General features: G+C 33.7%; 1 protein-coding gene across 1 annotated transcript; it reads right to left on the reverse strand.

Moving 5' to 3' along the window:
* Window positions 1-19,059: 19,059 nt before the first annotated feature.
* Window positions 19,060-20,975, reverse strand: LOC133204566 (E3 ubiquitin-protein ligase TRIM36-like). The gene has a single exon (XM_061340316.1). It carries the CDS (start codon window positions 20,953-20,955, stop codon window positions 19,276-19,278), a length of 1,680 nt encoding a protein of 559 aa, XP_061196300.1. The 5' UTR covers window positions 20,956-20,975; the 3' UTR covers window positions 19,060-19,275.
* Window positions 20,976-22,639: the final 1,664 nt, after the last annotated feature.

Below are 22,639 nucleotides of genomic sequence, written 5' to 3' on the forward strand. Positions count from 1 at the left end.
CCTTTATCAAATATATGATCCCCATTGAGTTTGAGGTCCAAAATCGAAGGTTAAGGGTCAAATTAAAAATAAGAATGTATTGATCACTCAATATCTTTAGAACCCCTTTACTTGACAGTCATCAAACTTTGTACACTGGTTCCCTTAAAGGAGTAGATGACTACTTTTGCTTATTAGGCCACAGGGTCAAATATCAAACTGAATGAAGGAAGATATTGATTACTCAATTTCTTGAGAACCCTTTTCTTGACAGACATCATATTTGATGCTCAGTTAGTCCCCTCAAGAAGTAAATAATTCAAACTGAGGTCTGTTAAATATAAAACAAACTACAATGATTTCCCTTGACTAATAAATGATCATTTGTATTCATTGCAGCTATCCTGAATATAATTTTGTCCCCTGCTTAATATTGCCATGAAGAGGAACTAGGGGGATTGTATATTCTTGTTTGCTCTGGCTTTGTGCTGTTTTAAGGTGTTAACATGAACAGTTTCCACAATGGAAATTGTGTGTGCATATTTAAGAGTACTTAAAACTTGTGTCAGTGAGGTGACATGTTTAGGCCACAATTAAAATATTGTTGGTTTGGCGTTGCCGACTTAGTCTTTATACGTTGGGTCGGTAGGTAGGGAAAATATTTTTTTTATTTAAATTTCAGAAATGGTACATGTTGTTAGTATCCGAACGCCGTGGGTTTCCGATAGTTTAACAACAACCACAGTCCGAATTGATTCTCAGATTTGTCATTGATTTTAAAACCCTATTAGATTTAAACCTTTAATATACGTAGTATTAAAAATCACTGACATTAATTTTTTGTAAATTCGAATCATGTGCACGAATCCAAGCATGGCAGCTAGACTAGCAAATTGGACAGGACATTGTACCATAAAATTTCTATTTCGAAGTGGTATATCTTATTCATCAGTTTACTTTTAAAACCACATTACCACAGAGAGTCATGCCATCAACTTCTGTTATACCGAGTTTACATTTTACCGCTTTCGACAGCCATGCTTGGATTCGTGATACACATTAATTCAACATCACATAGACGCTTATAAATGAAAACTGTTTGATCAATCAAGCGTTTACATGATTCTTTCCCATTCTGTTTATATTACACAAACGTACAAACACCTAAATCCGGATGAATATAACGAAATAAAAATTATGATCAGTATCTGTTGAAAAAATTCTTTGGACCGCACCGATTTATGTGAGTCGGCCGGCAACGCCAAACAAAGCTAATATTATTTTTGGCCTTATGTGCTGAAATTTTCTTGGATGCTAAAACGGTGTGTGCAAATAATATCTGGAATCAACAGTGTTCTTGAAAATTTTTAGCTAGCGTAAGTGTATTGCCTTTCTGACGTAAGTTCAGTTATGCTTCCCATTTTTTGATGCATCCCAAAAGTAGATCATGATGACTTGCCTTATTTTGGAATTGGCTTACCTCCTTTCTATATCATTTACATTGCAGGGCTTATATATTGAATTTACGTATCAGGGGGGACCATGTGTGTTGCAGCCAAAGGATAGGTCATGATGACCTCCAGATATGTTTCTTGAAAGTAATCACCATTTAAATATTAAAAGATTTAATTTAACTTTGAAGTTACAGACATGATTTCTTGTTTCCTTTTTGGGGTTGCTTTAAGCGCTGGTAAGGAAATTTATTTTGAAATGGGTTATATAAATTTTCTCTTGCTGATACTTTAATTTACACTCGTTTATTTATAGTTGGCAATTCATTGTCACTGGGAAAGGGGAGGGAATCTTCATGGGGGGAAAGCTTACAGTTTAGTGTATGCTTATTCTGTGTTTGTTCCGGTAATGGCATTTTAAATATTATATGCACTTCTTGTGCTGATAGGATACACGTTTCATATCCAAGATGAGAGCATATAGTCGTGCCTTGTAAAGAAACTGGTCCAATTTGAACATCTAGATTTTCCACCATGGAAATTATGATTGTGCAAAAGAATTTGAAACTTACGCCAGTGAGGTGAAATTTTCAGTGATCTCCAGATATGTATATTGGAATGTATGCCCCATTTGGATTATTATTCTTGAAGAATATCTCTTAAATTTGAAAGACTTGATTTGATTTCTCCTTCTTCTTTTTTTTTTTTGGGGGGGGGGGGGGGGGGGGGGGGGAGTAAGCTTAAAAGCTAATGAGATTAATTTTGAACTGGAAGGGGGAGGGATATGAAATTTCCCTTTATGATATAATTTATACTTCAGGGTGTTCACATTCTTGTTCTGAGCATGTTGTACATGTTTGTCGGTTAATGTTGATTGTTGTGGGTGTGTAAATGTATATTAGCTCACAATTACCTTAATATAACCTTTATTTTAGAATATATACTGGTAACCTTAATGCTTTCCCTTTTCAGTTCTTTTTTTGTACATTATAGAGAAGGGTAATTTCTAGTAAATATGACCTTGCCAAATGAAGCCTATAATCGTGGGGTTATGATGACATCCCAAAAAATTACTATCTCAAGTAATAGGAAATGAATATATTTTATGGTATTACATAAAGGACAATTTTACTATATTTGGTCTTCTGTCATCTTACTGCTTATGTTTGATAGTACGGAGTGTAATCCGGGTTATCACAATTGCTTTCTCAGTATTGTTAATGTAAGTTTGATCTTGGAATTTAAAATTTATTTACTTATAATGGGAGATTTGAGTTTGTGTGTATATATATATATATATATATATATATATATATATATATATATATATATATATATGTATATATATATACTGTATAGGAGGAAAATAACTTGCGGTGTTAATATTCGCTATATTCAGTGTTAATAAGTCATAAGTATTCAAGAAACAGTGAATAAGTTTTCAGTAACCATGTTATATTTGGAAATTTGAGAATAAACTACAATAGGTATATACACGTGCTGCAATACATGGTCGTTTCAGTAATTACAAGTAGTACTTGTCATAACTATCGAGCTTGCTGAAGATGTGGAAGGTTATTATTTCGTCGACCTACGTTAACACATTTCTCACCGTCCAGTAGTTTTTTGCCGCGATGTATTATCCCTTTGGAAAGAAGTTCTTGGGGTGTACATGCACTCATTGTAAGAGCACATAGGAAAGTCATTCAGTGTTTATAGCCAAGGACTTCTAATAACTGCACTTGTTATAATTAATCGTCAATTGATTATTAAGTCTATTTTATATAAACATACCCTGTTGTTCGTGAAGTGAATACATAACGCTGATTAATGTCGTTATAGCTATGCTATGGATTAAATGGATATAGACAAGGGAGGTAACTTTTGTTATATAAAAATTCCTCGAATTCAACAGACCACGATCGTGTCAGAAGAGAGAAAAATGTGAAAATTACAAGCCGTGAAATTAATCCCCTATACAGTGTATATATATATATATATATATATATATATATATATATATATATATATATATATATATATATATATATATATGAAGGAAACTGCATCAGTTTGAAATTTTTGATTTTATTTCAAATATATAATTATTTTATTTAACACTGTTACTTTATTTTCCAAGGCATGACATGATAATTAGAATATGAAAGGGCTAGCACAATATTATCTTCTTGTATAATTTTCTAAATATTTCAGGTACTTTGTTTGTTTGTTTTATGCAACTTTTATAGAAAATTTTGAGATTAATTGTAACTGAGACTTATTATAAAAATTCTTTGTTTTTGAATTTCAAATCTGTATTTTAAGGGATGGCAATTGCCAACTGATTAACTGCAAACCATTTATGAGGACCACATTAGAAACCAGTTAATCATATCGAAATATACCCCCATTTCTTAGAGCATTCATTAAATAGCTTTTAATTCATAAAATATTAAGCTCTATTCATGCATATACATGTTTTTTTTTTTTAAATTCAAAATATCCAGGTTATGTTTAATCAGAACAATGTATGATTTTGATTTCTGAATCAATAAGCAAGAAAATAAAAAAAATCATAAAAAATACCTGAAATATCAGAAAAATAATAATTGGTCAGACCAGATGTTATAAATTTCAACTGTCACCATCAGAACTACATCTACATGAAAAAAAAGTAAAATTTTTTGTTTCAAAAATATAATTTTAGATGACAGACGGGTAAGATGCATGTTGAAGGCATGCAGTTAATGTAAAAATTGTATATCACACATTCAGCTTCATTTAATTAAGATTTTCAAGTTTGATTTATTTGCTCAAACCCAAATATTGGTAGAGGTGCAGTAAAATGTGCTAGTATATACATTTTTTTTCAAACATGTCCGAAGTACATATAAATATACACTATAACAGAAATTTACAGTTAATGAATAGAAAGAAAAAGATCTCGTCGAACAGCATCATATTAATTTTTCAGAATAAACGAGTTATTTTCATCATCTATTGTTTTTGCTCGACATTCATGAATTTGAAATAAATCTGTATAGAAAATTACATTCAGACAGACAGGTATAAAATATTTTCAAAACAATAACTGTAAACGTATTGCATTTAGTTGTGCATTCTACTTACTGTCTTTGGTGGAAAGTGATCTGCTAAATATAGAGTGCTAAATGTCTTATATATTCATATACATGTAACAGGGTTTTCTTATGCTGTTAAAGAAGAACTCCTGCGTCTAAGGTTCGATCATTTTATTTTGTCATGTTGAATAAATAAATACATCAATAAAGCCCTGAAAATATCAATAACAAATTATAAGTATTTAGAAAACAAACAACCATATTACATTTATAATGATATTCATGAATTTAGGCATGAATTACTTTATAATGATCGATCATAAAAGTATTACACATTATACTGAGCATTGAAATAAATACATGGAAAAGTAAGAGTTATTTCCCTTACATCGACGTCTTGAAAACGAGAATATAAATCGAACTATTCCAAATAGAACTATTACAAATAAAATGAATAGTTCACAGATCTATTTGCAATAATATATACACAATAAATAGAAAATAATTGTAGGTATACCTGATTGTGGATCAAGGCTCAAACAATGGCCACCCGATAAAAATAACGGGTCTTGATATATATACTCCTATTAAACAATAATTATATTCTATATACACTTCTGCATAATTGATATTTTATTTACATACTCAAAGAATTTATACTTTAAGCTTCATTTAATAATGATAAAGTTGAACTCAGTATATCTTCACAAAATTACATTAAAAATCAAAGACGATGAATTATCGGAAAGTATAGAATAAGAATTAGTATAGATAAAAGAAATAGAAGTCAACTTACAGTCTCTGTCCTGAGGTCTCGTCTCAAAATTAATATTGTATATAATGATGACCAAAAATACTCATCTCACTTTCTCAATGGTCTATAGATGTCTGACCGATACACAAAGAGATCGGCGGGAAAAACGTCCCTAACCAATCGCAAGCTTGGTTATTAAAACTGACCAATAACATTATATACCCTCAGGATAAGTAAGAACTTCTAGAACATAAGTAAAGATTAAAACCAAATGAAGTTGTAATATTTTATTAATTTTATTAACGGTGAGCGCAAAACTCCATGAAAACGAAATGCTGCGCGATGCTAAAAATAAAATATATACACGTGAATATTAAGTCACTGAACTATATAATATAATATTCACTTACTAAAATAAATTAAAATATTACTCTATCACATACATCACATTCAGAAGTTGCTAAACCAATTCTACGTCAATTGATGAAAATGTTTATTTCCACCTTATATCATACACACCAAATAAAATACATTTTACAATAATTAATAAGAGATTTTCCCAGAATTACCAAAGTTCTGTCCAAGTTCCCATTATCCAGTTACTGATTGCCATCCTATAATATTAATTGTGTATACTGTATGAAAAACTGTTTCTTTTAGAATTGTGTTTTTATGCATAATTGTAAACTTTTTAATGTAGGAATATGTGATTTTTCTCATGTGTATTATCTTTATACATGTTTTTATACTTAGGCTACATTGGGGAGGGGGGATAATTCAATCTGTCTTATAAATAGCTATTTCCCCAGCTCTTTTAGAAAATTAAAGATTTCTTAACCAGACTTGAACTAAATACAATGTATGTATCTTATTGTAGCTCATTTTTTTTTACTTAATTATAATTAAGGACAAAGGGTTTTTCCACATCATTAAATGCATTATCTATACTGAATTTAAGGTGAATATATTGAAGCATACATAGTCTACTGCATACTTTGTTTGCTGCAGACCTTATACACTAGAGTTTAGTCAATCAGTAGATCAGTTCAACTCTGTCATAGTAAGTAAAAATTTGCTTAAAATACACAAAGAGAATGATTCTGACACATTGAGCCACTTTTAAGCAGAGTGTCAGATAGATAGGACGAATCCACACTACATCCCTATATACTACAGAAGCCAAAATCTGCACTCAAGGTTTGGGTCTGTATGAAAAAAGGCATCAGTATTATTCCTTTTTATATCTACTATTAGATATGAAGGAAAAAAAATAAGGTGAATTTTTTTGCTTGTTGCAATACAAATGAACATTGAATGGGTCATTCATGGTATAAGACAATGGGGGTAGGGTATTGAGCACTGACAAATTCAGCTGATAATTTGGGGTTTGAATATTTACTCTCTGAGAGGATTGCCAAAAAGTAAATTTATTTTCAATACAGGCTTGTAAGAAGGAGGGTCCATTGTTTGTGTTGTTTCCCCTGCATTTACTAAGGACACATTTCTGTAGGTTTTCCTGGGTGGGGCAAGGGAAGCTTAGGGATAATTTTGCGAATTTGTACAAATTTTTTATTGCATTGTTTGTTCTTTTTGCATATTATTGATGTACATGTTTGATTGTTGAACTAATTTGTTTACAAGAATATTAAAGCTTAATGTGTTGATGTTGCAATTTGTGCATAATAATTGTGTTAGATGTGTAAAGTTAATGATTGAGTGCTGTTTATATCATTATGCATGATACATTGTATCTTTAAAACTGAACTTGCACATATTTTACACAAATCTAGGAATGCATGCAGTCTCATACATGCAATGATCTGACTTGGAGCACACATTATATGCTGTAGTGACTCCATCGTCTCGATGTATGCATGAGAAACGAGACCAAATGCAGGTTTCCAATAATGGTAGTCAGTTGAACCATTATCACATCAAGAAGACAAGCTTAACTTGTGCTTATAAGTATGCACCTTTAGATATCGAGGTGCTTGAATGCTCTATACCTGTTTGTTTTAATGACTATATGTAAATCAAGGATACAAATAGTATCAAAACCAATCTTGCATCAATGCACCAGTGGGTTCTTGGTCAAATACATGATTTGGATGCTGTATGTATACATCTATGGATGCCAAGTATGATGTCTGGATTCATCTTTCCTGAATTTTATAATTTATTAGTGGATGGTTAAAAAAAAAGTTTTTAATTGTTCATAGCTAGATTATACACCAACCAGACTTGCACATCAGGAGCATTTTAGGAAGATTTGTTTAATGCAGCAGTTTAGAAGTGAACTATAAAGGGACTGTAAGAACAGCAGAAAAATTCATAAATTTAATTCATATGTGTTAATTTAATCGATTGCTATAAAAATTTTACATTGTATATATATATATATTCAGATGTTCAATTTAATAAATCTTGTATACAATTTGAATCGGTGTTGTGTTAATTTGTGACATAATTTCACATATTGTCACATAATGTGTGAAGTATAAGTGAATAGGGTTCATTGCAATATATTTACATTTCCAAATATTTTTACTTAAGATTCTTCACAAATTAGAAAAAGTTCATGTTCTCATGAACTACTGTGGAATGAGAAAGAATAATTCCATTGTGATGTGATTAAAGTAAAAAAAAATAGTGCAAATTTTTTTTTTCAAAAATGATTGTTAAATGACAAAAATATGCGGCAAGTCATCAGAAAAATGATGTAAATATAAGATATGAATTTAATTTTGAGAATCATGAGGTACATTAACTACAACGCTTCACGCCTGCATATTTATCATGAAGCACTAACACGCTTCATGAAATATGCCGGCATGAAGCATCGTAGTTCATGTCCTCATGAATTCTCAAAAATTAAAATTCATCTCTTAAATTAAACTCTGGAATTTGCACTGCCTAAATGATCAATCCTCTGGTAAGGGAGATAAATCTTACTGGGAGAAATAACATTCATTTCTTAATAATTAATAAAACGTTTGTTTTTGTCAAATTTTGCCCCATAACATATGCTGAAATGAATTTTATTTATACAGCTGTGGAGACTGGCAGTGATTTAAATTTTCTATGTAATTGAACAAAAAGATATTAGAGAGGGCCCATTCCTAAGTTAATGATGACTAAACTTAATTGCGGTGATGATGCATTTAGGGATGCACACTAATAAATATGCTTCGAATGCTGGATCTGACTAACACTTTTCAGGTGATTTAACAGTTAATTTTGGTAGCAGGTTTATTAAATCCTTAGCAAACTATAAATCCTGTTGAGACAAAACTTGCATTATATGTTTTGCAATGAGATGCACACTACTTGAACATATGTGTAGTGAGAGCCTTTGCCTTAATTGTAGATAAAATTTGTCAATGTGAGCTTTGTAATCTATGTTTCTGTTTTAATTGCCTTCCTTTGGAAAGAGGTATTTTGGTAAATAAAAAATATTTATTTTTTTCCCCCTCAAGAACAGCATGGTGGCTACAATTTCTCAAATTTTAAAATAATTTTGATACAAGGTGAATTCATTTAAATCATGGCCTATAAAGTAGGAACAAGGTTTTAAATGGACTAATAGGATCGATTCTTTGAAAAAGTATAGGGCAGCTGTTCGTAACATTAATATAAGCATATCCATGTACAGTGAAGGATTTTTTTTAGGTCACCTGAGTCACTCAGGTGATATTTGTCTGTCATTGTTCATTCTGCATTAATAAATGAATATTTTCAGTCTTTTCTCTGGAGCTGCTGAAACAATATCAATCTGTTTTGGCATATAGCATCTATGGGGAAAGGGGTAAAATGAATTCCATTAGCCCTACCCCTCCCCCCCCCTTTGGACAATGAGGGGTGGGGCTAAAACCTTCAAAATTTTATAAAATTTAAAAAAAAAACTTCATATCTACTCCTGAACATCAAGCAGTTACACTGTTGGTATGACTCACTGTAAAAAGCTTTGAGCCCTCAACCAAAATTGTGAAATTCATTGCCCCAGGGTCAGGATTCTGGTGTTATGATGGAGCTCTATTGTCATATCCACCTGTAAATTTTGCAGACAAAGTAATTGCATAGATATGACTTGCGAGGGTGCCTCTCCCAAAATTGTGAAAGTAATAGCCGTTTGATCAGGGGTCCTAGCGTTAGGGTGGGGCTCTATTGGTCTATATTAGTATAGTGAAAATGGATAATTAATATAATTCATTGAAAAAAAACTTTTGTGCTCCTGGGTATTAAGCAATCTAACTGCATGGTTATGATTAGTAATTTCTTGATCAAAGTAGATATTTTCATTGATGATAATTAAATTGAACAAAATATTTAATATGCAATATAAAAAGTACTCTCTTAGTTTTTAAGTACAACTGCATCGAAGAATCATGTTGGGGCTGACACACGAAGGGTTTAAGGGTTTTTTCCCCAAACTTTGCAAGTTTGTAAAGTATGCACCCCATTCTTTTTAATTCAAAGGCAACTCATCCAGATGTTCTAGTGAATGTTTATTAAGCATCATTATAAAAATTAAAACTTATGTCTTTGATAATTTCTGCTTAAAATATTTATTTTTATTTATAAATGACTTTCAAGTAAACATCGCACTATGTAAACACCCCCACGTCTATTAATAGGGATGAGTAACTTTTAAATTCAATTATTAGTTCAAATATGATATTTCAAAATTATTATTAAAGAACCATAATAAAACTTTAAGCTGAAGATAATTCATGTGCAAAGATGAACAGTAATAAATATGAATTTAATGCATTATGATAATTTTATAATATTTTAGACATGCGTAGATCAAATTAAAAAAAAGAAAGAATCGGAAATCTTTGGACAAGTAAAATTAAATTTAAAAGTATTAATAATGATAATTTAAGAAAAGGCAAACAACTTATAGACTAGGTATTTCGAAAATTCAAACATCTTCTCAGATGAGGGAAAATAATGAATCCTTCTTTTGCTGAATCTGAAAAGAAATATGAATGGCAAAAAATATTGATTACGCGTTATTGAAAAAAAAAAATATTTATTTATAATACACAATTCATACAGTGTTTGTATTTTGCTTAACAGGGAGAAATTGTTAGATTTAAACGAGGTAAACTGAAGAAGGGTATGATATAAGTGTCCCCAGTGCGCGGGTGGATGGCGGGGGGGGGGGGGGGGTCTCTTGGGGGCGATTCCATGATTACGTAGATTTAGACCAACGTTCGTTCTTTGCAAACCATCTAGCTGTTAAGGACTGTCAGCGATCGTTCCTTTTGCAATTGTTAATCGAGTCTTTTGATTTTTTAAAGTTACATAATTAGTCAAAATCTTTCTTTAAAGATAATTGTATCACAAAACAAAAGATTTACGTGAAATATGAATATAGCAAAGTTTTGAAAACTCAGTTGCACTGTAAAGCAAGAAAAGAACTGAAAAATGCAAGTGCCGGAAAAAGAAATGTATCTATCGCGTAGTTGATGATCCTAGTCCTTATAGTAAGCAAAATATTAATATTTTATGTATATATATATATATATATATATATATATATATATATATATATATATATATATATATATATATATATATATATATATATATATATATTATTGATAAATTATAATATGATAAATCATTAATTGGTGATAAGAAAATTCCCATTTTAAATTAATTATTTTATTCAAGGTAATAAATTATTCTAAAAATTCTCTTTTTAATAATCTAAAAATATTTTAGTTATGATATGGCTTTATTCATTATTGGTTATTAAGGCGAAATTCCCGTGTCCAACGTTACATAAATTATTGTTCGCGCAACTACAAGATATAAAAAGATCCACTTCCAATCTTCTAAATTAAATGAAATTTAGGAAATACAATAATATGTATGCATTCTTTGTGATATTGTTGAATTTTTAACATCATTTTCTCAATTTCATGAGTTTGGGCTGAATCTACAGTGCGTAAGTAAAATGTCCAACAGAAAAAAAATCGTTTCCTAACGCTGACATTAGCCCACATGGCGATGTGTACTAGACATAAATGCCAAACAAAGATAAATTTGATGAGTAATCCTAAAGTACATTTGTTTCTAAAATTAGTTATGTAAATACATGTCATATTACTGCTAGTACGTAAATATTAGTAAGGCTTTGTTAAATGTAGCCATTTTGTTATACACATACGAGCCGCTGTACTATTACTTAATATGTCTTAGTTACATATCAAAAATAATAAATTAATGTCATATATATACCAATCATTACTGTATCTTGAAAGAACATTTCATACTGTATTAGAAAATACATGTAACATAATTTTTACCGTAATCGTCTACATGAAATAAATGCAAGCATTAATAAATATGTAGCCATTTTGTCACAGGTACGAAAAACGTCATTTTACACACTAAGTATATACGTATGACGTCGGGAGCGTCAAATTATTATCGCCGCTCTTTTTTTCCAATTTTCTGCAGGTCAGGAGTACCAAGTAGGGTAGGAGGTCCTTCTCCGATTACTTTTGTTTTAAATTTTCTGAAAATTTTCATTCAAAGGCCGGTAACCCCCCCCTTTTTTTTATTTTGCTGCAGCAATATCTAAACATATCACGTTATAGTTCTCAATTTTTAGCTGAAAATGAGAATGAGAACACCCCCTCCTCCAAAAAGTACGTAATAGGAATTCTGAATTTGGTGATAAGCCAGTTTTTTTTTTAATTTGGTAAGGTTTTTAAAAGCGAAACGTCCCCATCCCACTTTTTTTTGCATGTCAATAACCCCCTTCCCCCACCCCACCACCAATTTATAAAGAGAGCTTAACTACTGGGGCTGGGGGAAAAACAAAAAAAAACTTAAATTCAATATAAGGCCATTTAAATTTTTTTCAGTTTAGCGACCTCCTATAATTCAAGAACAAATGTATCGATTCTCAAAACATATAAATACAAAAGCCCAAAATTAAAACAAGAACTTTATACCGGTCATTCCCTCTAAAATCTCGTAAAACTGGCTCTTGAGTAGGATTTCCCCAACAGAAATCCCACACCAGATTCAATGTTCCGGAGAAATCCCTACTATGTGTAATAGTTATAAAGTGCGATTCCCTGAAGAGCCAATTTACCCCTTCTAGCTCCTATAAAATATCATGCCAGTACTTATATATGAGGGGGAGGGGGCGACACATGGTTACAAATGTCCCTTCTATAATTTTTCTACAGGTGCCATCACAGTAGACAATCTTAAAGAAACTTCACAAAAATTGTAATAAAAAGTCTTGTTGTGTCAACTTTTAATTTAAAAATAAAACGAGGAATTTTATTTTTAATGTTTTTTTTCTCCAGTTATATTTCATCAAACTACATGTACCTAATATTGATTAAGTGTCTTTTCAAGTTTCTGGGGTTTAAAATAGCTGTCCAGTATTACACCTCTGTGGTCGAGGGGTCATATCTATCCTACGGCTTGCTAGAGCAATGCTTCTTGTTTTGTATTTTTTTTTAACTACTAAGATTTCATACTAAATTTGAACAATTCTTGAGCGAAAACACTAAATAAATATTTCCTTTAAAAAATCAGTTGACTTTCATATAAACTTTAACAATGTCGATATGATTTTAGCATTGATAAAACAGGGGAAAACCTACTCTGAGGAAGAAAGAGGGGGGAAATAGGCTCTAGTGTAAGATTTCCCCTCGAGGGAAGTCCCACTCCTGAGTATAGATTCCGGGGGGGGGGGGGGCTGGTTACGGGGAAATCCTACTTTGTACACCGGTTGTCATAAGAATTACATCATTCTTATGTTTTGATTTCATAATTCCATTTTTCTCGTAGAAAGACACATTTCCTCTATCGTAGAAAAATATATTCCTCTGCAAAATCAAGGTTGTAAATGCTAAGTACATTACCTAATTTTAACATGTTTTAGAAAAAATATAGAAAGAAAATGACAGAAATCAAAAGCTTTCAATAAAAAAAGGCAGGCGGGGGAGGTCGGGAAGGGGGCCTGGACCCCCTCCCTACCCTACCCCCACCCCCGGGATTTCAATTATAATTTTTTTTTTGCTTTTCAAAAACTTTGAGAGTCATTAGATATTTTTTTTTAATTGGTGTGACTCCCCACCCCCTTTCGGTAAATATTCCTGGAACCGCGCATGAAAGGACTACCGATTTTTTTCTGTGCTTTTCTCTGATCTTGGGTGTCAAAAACCAAGGCGCATGCGGGGCTTGATAGAAATAGAAAACTTGAATTAAATGACCTAATGGAAAAAATAATGGAGGAACGGTTGAAATATAAAGCTACATGTACTTGATGTGTTTTCTCTTTGCAAGACAGAGAGTACAAAGTGAGAAAAAAGAAACAGAAACAGGAATCAAGGATATGAATGGGGATATGTATGCCTGTGACAATTTCATATTAAAAATCTTACAATTTATTTACAAGATTATAAGATTTTTTAGTGTACATCTTAATATTTTCAACGAAGATTCAAAAATTGAAAAGTTTGCGCCCTGTTATTTTGTTAATATTTTTAAAAAAAATATATATCTAATATATATATATATATATATATATATATATATATATATATATATATATATATATATATATATATATATATATATATATATATATATAAAATTCACATTAAACAGCTAAAATATGCAATTATAACGTTAAAACGTTCTAACAACGTTATGACTTCAATAACGTTATTTTGACGTAACGTCAATGTGTACCAACGCCGTGCGCAACGTCTTAACATTTTAATAAAATATAATTTTTGGTTAAATTTGAAGTGACCTTGAGACCACGCCCTTTGCCCCAGGGTGATGCCTTGAAGAATTTTAAATCTACAACATATCCTCATCCTTTTGTGTAAGTTTGGTGATAATCTGTCCAGTGGTTCTTGAGAGAAAGATTTTTTAGCAACCAGTACTTTTGTTTCTACATTCCTAATTATCTCCCCTTGTTTAAGGGTCACAACCCTAGTTTTAGTATAAACGGGAGCCCTTTGGCCAAGGATACCCTGTGACTTTGACAATAATTGGCCGAGGGGTTGTTGAGTTATGGCCCATATTCTAAAAAGTTTACGCACACCGCACAAATGGCTATAGCATTAGCTCTTTGAGCCTTTGGCTCAGAAGAGCCAAAAATGCAGCTCATATTGCTTTAAACACTCTGTTGCTTATACACACTTGTATGTATAACATTTTCAATACACTGCATTCAGGATTTTTGTAACTCCTTACCCATAAAAACATCGTATTATTTTAGGTTCAAATTGGCCCATTGTTTTTACAGAAATTGAAAAAGTTCACAAGTTAACGGACGACAGGTGGCCAGTTATACTTTGTAAAAGTATATATATAGGTCACCCAAGTAATTCAGGTGACAAGCATTAATTCTATCATGTTTGTACTGTTTTTCAGAACTTCATCAAAAAAGTAAGAAAATTACTGACAACATTTATGAAATGACATTTATGTACTTATATAGTCTGATTTTCTTGTTGCATTTTAATCTTTGAAGAGGAAATAAACTATTGAACTGTTACCCGCAATGCTGCGAGCAGTTCCAATGCATTTATGTAACTGATACACTCAATGAGAATAAGGTTAACAGTGAAAAATGAATCTTAAATAAACTTAAGGATAATCATGTAACATATCTTTCAAGGGTTTAAAAAGTTAAACACACACAAGTTGTCTCTCTTTGTGTGCAGGATTGATTGATTGATTGTATGTTGTTTAACGTCCCTCTCGAGAATTTTTCACCGATATGGAGACGCCACCACTCGCCGGTGGAGAGCTGCAAATTTTGTCCTATATTCGGCACTTACGGCCATTGAGCAGTGAGGGATGTTTTTCGTGCCAGCACCTACTGCGACACGGGACCTCGGTTTATACGGTCTCATCCGAAGGACCGGTCTCCATGTCCCACAGTGGGATTCGAACCCGCGACGTAAGCACCAACTCCTTACTTCGCGACTCTAGAGCAGACGCTCTAACCACTGTGCCACGCGGGCGACCTTTGTGTGCAGGAAAACCATCTCAGACCAGAGAACTTTTATATTCTGGCAGGCCTCCAAGTTACTATAAGATTGTCCAGTACTCCACAGATACTGTATCAAACTCCAGAGGCCTGTTCAACAGGGCAAACTTTCACGAGCGCTTGGCCGCTCGCAAACATTTTTGTTGGAGGAATAAGGAATATTGGTGATCGCTCACAAGCATTCTCTCGGCCTCTGTGTCGTCACACATAGTTGACCTTTTAATCCAAATATGTTTCAAATAAAATAGTACAGTCTGTATCAAACAACATCTACTACTATCATTTTCAAAGGTACAGTACTGTTCCTTTAGATGCCAACTCTTCCATAAGCTTCTTTTTTAAATAAAACACTAAGTCTGATGTTTCTGATAAATATTCATTTAAAGGCAAGATGCCACAATACTTTGTAACAAATCTGAATCACAAATAACTTGTACATAAAACCTGCATCACAGTTTTGCTAAGGCTGAAGCAAGGTTTGTATTTCTAACAAACTTAGTGCACTGCCTTGTACCACTCATATATATACACAAAATTAAAACTACAGCATCAAACATAAAAACTAAAGCTTTGGTTCAATTCAATCAAGCAACCCACTATTGCAAATAATTCCATGGAAGACAGGCACATGAATAGAGTCAAACATGGAATGACTGAATCTGACAAGCAGTAATAATTTCAACAAGAGGCCCAAGGGCCTTAATGGTCACCTGAGTATACTGCAACAATTTAGAGGATCCATAGAGTATAAAATGAACTGAAAGGTGAAGCTTTGTTGCCCAAAAGCAAGAAAAATAGGGTGATCAGGATCACCAATAACTAATCTAGTATTCATTAATAGTTCAAAAATTAGGTTCTAATCTGTTCCCCAATTATCACTATCACCATACAGTATATTAACAAACTATCAGTGCTTCTGTACTATTTTAATTCCTAGTTGAGATCTCTTACATTGGCCTCTCTTGGTCTTTGATGAATATTTAAAAAGACAAGTTATTTTTGTCTCATTTTTATTTATCTATTACTTACAAGTCTACCTGATCATTAAAACTTACTATGAAAGTACTTTTTGTATTATACAATAAAAATTCTTGCATAATTTTCTTATTCTATTAACCTTTTAAGTACATTATTTACAGTGATTAATTATCAAAAGTAAATGGCAAAGGGGAATAACTCCTCTCAGTAGAATACAAATTAATATATGACAGGACCAGAACACTTGACCAAATGGTCCAGATGTTCAAAAATCTGGTAAAAATACTCTTCCTTATTAAAACTTTTACTCTTTTTGCCCCTTTTGCCCAGGTGCAGGGAAGATTTTTAAAGAAATAATGCATTTTTATTACAGATTCAATATATTATCAATAGAGCCCCCCCCCCCTCCCCAGCGAGAAACACCAGAGCCTCTCACCCTGGGACCAGAAGTTTGTCCATCATAAGTAATCACTTTGTTTATCTGCTTAACACTAAGAGCAGACAGGATTTTAATAGAATTAATGCATTTTCACTATATTATCAAGAGCCCCACCCTTACACCAGCACATCTGACCCAGGGGTCATGCAATTCACTACTCTGGAAGAAGCACTCTTGCTCATCATAACTATACACTTAGCTTCTTTGCTTTTTAACCTGGAGCAGAAAAGAATATTTTCAAAGAAATTTTGCTTTTTCACTATATAATCAATAGAGTCCCCCCCCCCTCCCTTTTCACCAGAACCCTTGACCTTGGGGCCATGAAATTCACAATTTTTGAAGAGGCATCCTTGCGTATCATAACAATGTACTTAATTTGTTAAAATAATACCCAGGGGCAGAGAAGAAGATTATCAAAGAAATAATTCACCTTCACTATAGGATCTATATAGCCCCACCCTAACAGCAGAACCCCTGATCCTTGGGCCATGAATTTCACAATTTTGGAAGAGGCATCCTTGCTCATCATAACAATGTACTTAGTTTGTTTAAATAATACCCAGGAGCAGAGAAGATTTTTAAACATAAATGCATTTTCACTCTATAATAAATAGAGCCCCGCCCTAACACCAGAACCCCTGATCCAGGGGCCATGAAATTCTTAATTTTGGAAGAAGCATCCTTGCTTATCATAACTATGTATTCAATTTGTTTAAATAACACCCAAGAGTAGAGAAGAAGATTTTCAAAGAAATAATGCACTTTCACTATATGATCTATATAGCCCCGCCTTAGCACCAGAACCCCTGACACTGGGGACATGAAATTCATAATTTTGGAGGAGGCATCCTTGCTTATCATAACTATGTATTCAATTTGTTTAAATAATACCCAAGAGTAGAGAAGAAGATTTTCAAAGAAATAATGCATTTTCACTATATGATCTTTATAGCCCTGCCCTAGCACCAGAACCCCTGATACTGGGGCCATGAAATTCATAATTTTGGAAGAGGCATCCTTGCTTTTCATAACTATGTATTCAATTTGTTTAAATAATACCCAAGAGTAGAGAAGAAGATTTTCAAAGAAATAATGCACTCTCACTATATGATCGTTACAGCCCCACCCTAGCACCAGAACCTCTGACCCAGGGGCCATGAAATTCATAATTTTGGAAGAGACATCCCTGCTTATCAAAACTATGTATTTAATTTGTTTAAATAATACCCAGGAGTAGAGAAGTTTTTCAAAGAAATAATTCACTTTCACTATATGATCTATACAGCCCCGCCCTAGCACCAGAACCCTTAACCCTGGGGCTATGAATTTCACAATTTTGGTAGAGTCATTCTTGCTTATCATAACTATGTACTTAATTTGTTTAAATAATACCCAGGAGTAGAGAAGAAGATTTTCAAAGAAATAATGCACTTTCACTATATGATCTATATAGCCCTGCCCTAGCACCAGAACCCCTGACACTGGGGCTATGAAGTTTCACAATTTTGGTAGAGTCACTCTTGCTTATCATAACTATGAATTTAATTGGTTTAAATGCTACCAGGAGTAGAGAAGAAGATTTTCAAAGAAATAATGCATTTTCACTATATGATCTATATAGCCTCGCCCTAGCACCAGAACCCCTGACCCTGGGGCTATGAATTTCACAGTTTTGGAAGAGTCACTCTTGCTTATCATAACAATGTATTTAATTTATTTAAATAATACCCAAGAGTAGAGAAGAAGATTTTCAAAGAAATAATTCACTTTCACTATATGATCTATATAGCCCCGCCCTAGCACCAGAACCCCTGACCCTGAGGCCATGAATTTCACAAGTTTGGTATAGTCACCCTTGCTTATCATAACTATGTATTCAATTTGTTTCAATAATACCTAGGAGCAGAGAAGAAGATTTTCAAAGAAGTAATGCACTTTCACTATATGATCTATATAGCCCCGCCCTAGCACCAGAACCCCTGACCCTGGGGCCATGAATTTCATAATTTTGGTAGAGGGCTCAATGCTTATTACAATCATGCCAACAGTTTGACTGCTTGATGTCCAGGAGTAAAGAAGAAGATTTTTAAAGATAGCACTAATTTTGATGGTTTTAGCCCCACCCCTCAGGCCCCAGGGGGGCAGGGACCATGAAATTCACAATGTTTGTACCCCTTCACCCATTGATGCTATATGCCAAAATTGGTTGAAATTGGTTCAGTGGTTCAAGAGAAGAAGCTGAAAATGTTCAAAAGTTTACGACCGACGGACGACGACGGACGAAAACAGATAGCAATAGGTCACCTGAGTGACTCAGGTGACCTAAAAATAATTTGGACATTTTTGAGAATTGATAAACATATACTAGGAGTGACGCAAGACTGTGTGAAAAAAGATCTGAACGCCGAAACTATAGTATTTGTGCGAGCTTAGGGGAGCCTGGGCCCTTTTGCTTTTTACGCCTCTTGGCGGACTCTGGCACCATAGGGCAACGCGTGAGCACCGTTTTTGAGCGTCACGACACGTCATTTAATATTCATTATTAATTAATGATATTCGATACACTTTACTCTTGCAGAATTTCTCTCTGCTATCCAGATCTGGCCTCTGTAATCAATGCACAAATCGCACACTTTGTTCAAAGATCTCCCGCATGTGATGTATCGAAGAAATTTGCCATTTTCGTCAACTAGATGAATGCAGCTATTGTCTAGGTCTGAAAGCAAAATGATGCCATCTTTGTCCGTAGCAATGCCTCTTGGTTTAAAAGGTTTATCAAACGTTGCAAACACATTCCCATGATATTTAAAGCGAAACTTGCCTGATTTATCTATCACAACGAGTGCTGTTGTATCGGAGACACAAACATCGCCATTTCTGTTTTCAGTGAGGAAATAATCATAGCAGCCTGAGTGATACAGTGGTTTCCCCTTGTCATCATACTGAAATTCGCCTCGGACTTGGGCATCGATAATTCGGACAGTTTTGGACTGCCTGCTGTCCTCGCTCCTCAGAAACGCAAGGAGACCCAAGACGGGGTGTGTCGTGGTTGCAATTGCCTCTACGACCCATCCTCCAGGAACACTAAAATATGACTGTGGGACACCAGTCCCTTCTCTTCTCACAATGCTTACCCCATCACAGACAAATAAAATATCCGCTTCAGTCAAACAGAATGAAACTGGCACAAGGCTGAACGCCAAGGTTTGTAATATAGAACCGTTCCGCATATCCACACATTTAATCGTGTTCTCATTGCCACATGTCCATAACTTCTCCATCTTTGAGCATGCTACCCTGTAGAGCAGTTTATACGGTAAAGCGAAAGAATGCATCACCTTATCCGTGGACTCTGATGCGCTGGCAGCAGAGTTTTGACCATCATTATTTTGGAGGGTGTACTCTGGCTTAAACAAAAATCGAGAATTTGGAATCATTCCGAAGAACTTCTCTAAAAGATTGACAGAGACGTCCTTTGATTCAAAAGCTGAGGGAATTATACTCTTCAGAGCAGGAATTTTCCGTAGTTTTGCATTTTCAGATTTATAATTCATCATATCTGTGGCATTCTTTGACCTCACTATCAGTTTGTTTCTTTTCGCAGTCTGTTTTGCCAGAGACAACAAATCTTTGATATCATCTCTCTGTTGACCAAGGGCTTTAGCATCATCTTGCTTCATCTGTTGAACTTTGACTTTGTACTTGTTGATAACAGCGTCTACTGCCTTGTGAACCTGCTCTCCATGTTCTTCAATGGAATCCTCCAGCTTGTCGTAGTCTTGCAGCAGTTTCTTCAATTTTTCTTCCTCGTCCTCTACAAGATCTTCAAATTCAGGTATGATGTGCGACTCCAGTTCCTCCGTTTCCTTCTCAATATCCTTGCAAAGAGATCTGCATAACTCGGTAATTTCTTGCACTCTATGGCTGTTGTGGTCGGTGGAAAGACATTTCAGACAAATAGGACTGTGGCATGCCACACAAAACAAGTCACATTTGTGTTTGGAGTGGACGGAACAAGTTGGCAAGATGATTTCCGTGTCAGTGGAATGAAAAAGTACAATATCGTGCTTCTTAGCTTTGTCGGATACCATGTGTCGGGCGACACAAGGGCTGCATAAGTTTGTGTGACACGTGTTACAATGCACTTCCGCAGGAGACTTTTCCCGACAAGGGTCCGAGCAAACGTCACACCTAACTACGTCCTGTGCTAGCTGTAAGGAATCCATATTCTAAATAAAAGAAAGATAATCATTGCATAACACATACACATTCAGAGAGAGAGAGAGAGAGAGAGAAGGGGGGAATTGGAGTTGATCGAGGTTATAGCATATTATGCATATCGCTCCTCTAAATGCATGTAAACCAGACACTCCCCATCTGAATTAGTAAATAAAAATATATCTTCTATACTAAATATATACTAAGTTATGCATGTAGTATAGTAGGTAATTTTTTGTTTATATTTATTTACTAAATGGAACTTAGATGAGAAGAACCTATGACACAAACAAGGAAGAGACTACACAATTTAGTACGTTACCTTGAAAACTTCCAGTCATCTTGTTTACTTCAATGTGCCCGATACGCTTAAATTATTTATTAAATACGTGAACTGTGGGACAAATTAAAATCTGCATACTCGGTTATCTTTCTTTGTATATGCTGATCAGCCCCTCCCCCCCCCCCCCCCCAAAAAAAAACAAAACAAAACAAAACAAAACAAAACCACATACTATAAACAGTCCCGTAGTTCCGTACCAGGTGTGGTACTTTTTAGGAGTTATTAACACTTATAGTTTTTTTTACTTTCATTTAGTATGGAAAATTTCCTTATTACCCCACCCCCCAATGGCGCTTGTTTCCGTAATAAATTTTACCTCTTATATTATTATGCTACTACATATAGGGGTTAAATTTAAAAGTGATGGAAAATTTAAAAGCTCCCTCCACATTTGCTGATAGGAGGTAATAAAGGGGTAGTGGAAGAGTTACTTTAAAAAAGCTTGATTCAAATAATTTTTTTCAAACCGATAATATTCGGAAATTTATCGATTCGTTATGTAAGCAGCATTCTAAGAAAATACTAGAAAGCGGAATTGTAACTACAAATTATTTTAAGCATATGTACATAAATGATATGTTATAATATCTATTTTACAATTACATGTATATCGGAGGATAGAAAGCACTATTAAGCTCGTTGGATAAAAATAAAATAAAAAAAGGATGTCCTGTTTCTACCTAATTTCATCTTAATTTCAAGATAAAATTAGATTTTTAAACGTTGAAATCCAGAAAGAAATACTATAGTATAAATTTTCTTTGCTATGCACTCAACTTTCGTTGTCAGAAATGCTGAAAATTCGCCAGCTTCAATGGTCTTGGCAGTTCCACGCCAGTAAAAATTATAAATTTCAGAAAGAAATCGCTAATATTTACTGTAAATTCTGGACACTCAAATTTAGTTTTAAAGAATGCTGAAATTTCAACGGCTTTCGGGACCCCCAAAAAACCCACTAGAAGCAATGCGGCCCCAGAAGCCGCTTGCCCCTTTCTTCTTCCGCCCCTGGCGGAAATCATGAAATTCAAAATTTAAGTTGAGGGATCTTAGCTTGTTATCGAAATCCGGCCTTTACATGGTTGCTACCCCATCCCCCCCCCCCCCCCAAAAAAAAATATATATAATAATGAAATAAAATAATGCAATTCATATCGAAAATGAAGTCTGATTTCAATTTCACCATATATGTAGCTCCGTCTTTGGTCCCGAATGTCTACAGCATATTTTACATGTATATAGGTCATAATGTACACTTCTTTTGTCTATTTTGAAATGCTTTTTATCAAAGATGATTTTAATTTTTAAAACACTGTCTTATAGCCCAAACCTGGAACCTGAACTCTTCACGC

The sequence above is a fragment of the Saccostrea echinata genome, unplaced genomic scaffold (genome assembly GCF_033153115.1).
Source record: "Saccostrea echinata isolate AGI-Se365-2 ecotype Australia unplaced genomic scaffold, CSIRO_AGI_Sech_v1 ptg000054l, whole genome shotgun sequence".
In the NCBI taxonomy this organism is placed as follows: domain Eukaryota; kingdom Metazoa; phylum Mollusca; class Bivalvia; order Ostreida; family Ostreidae; genus Saccostrea; species Saccostrea echinata.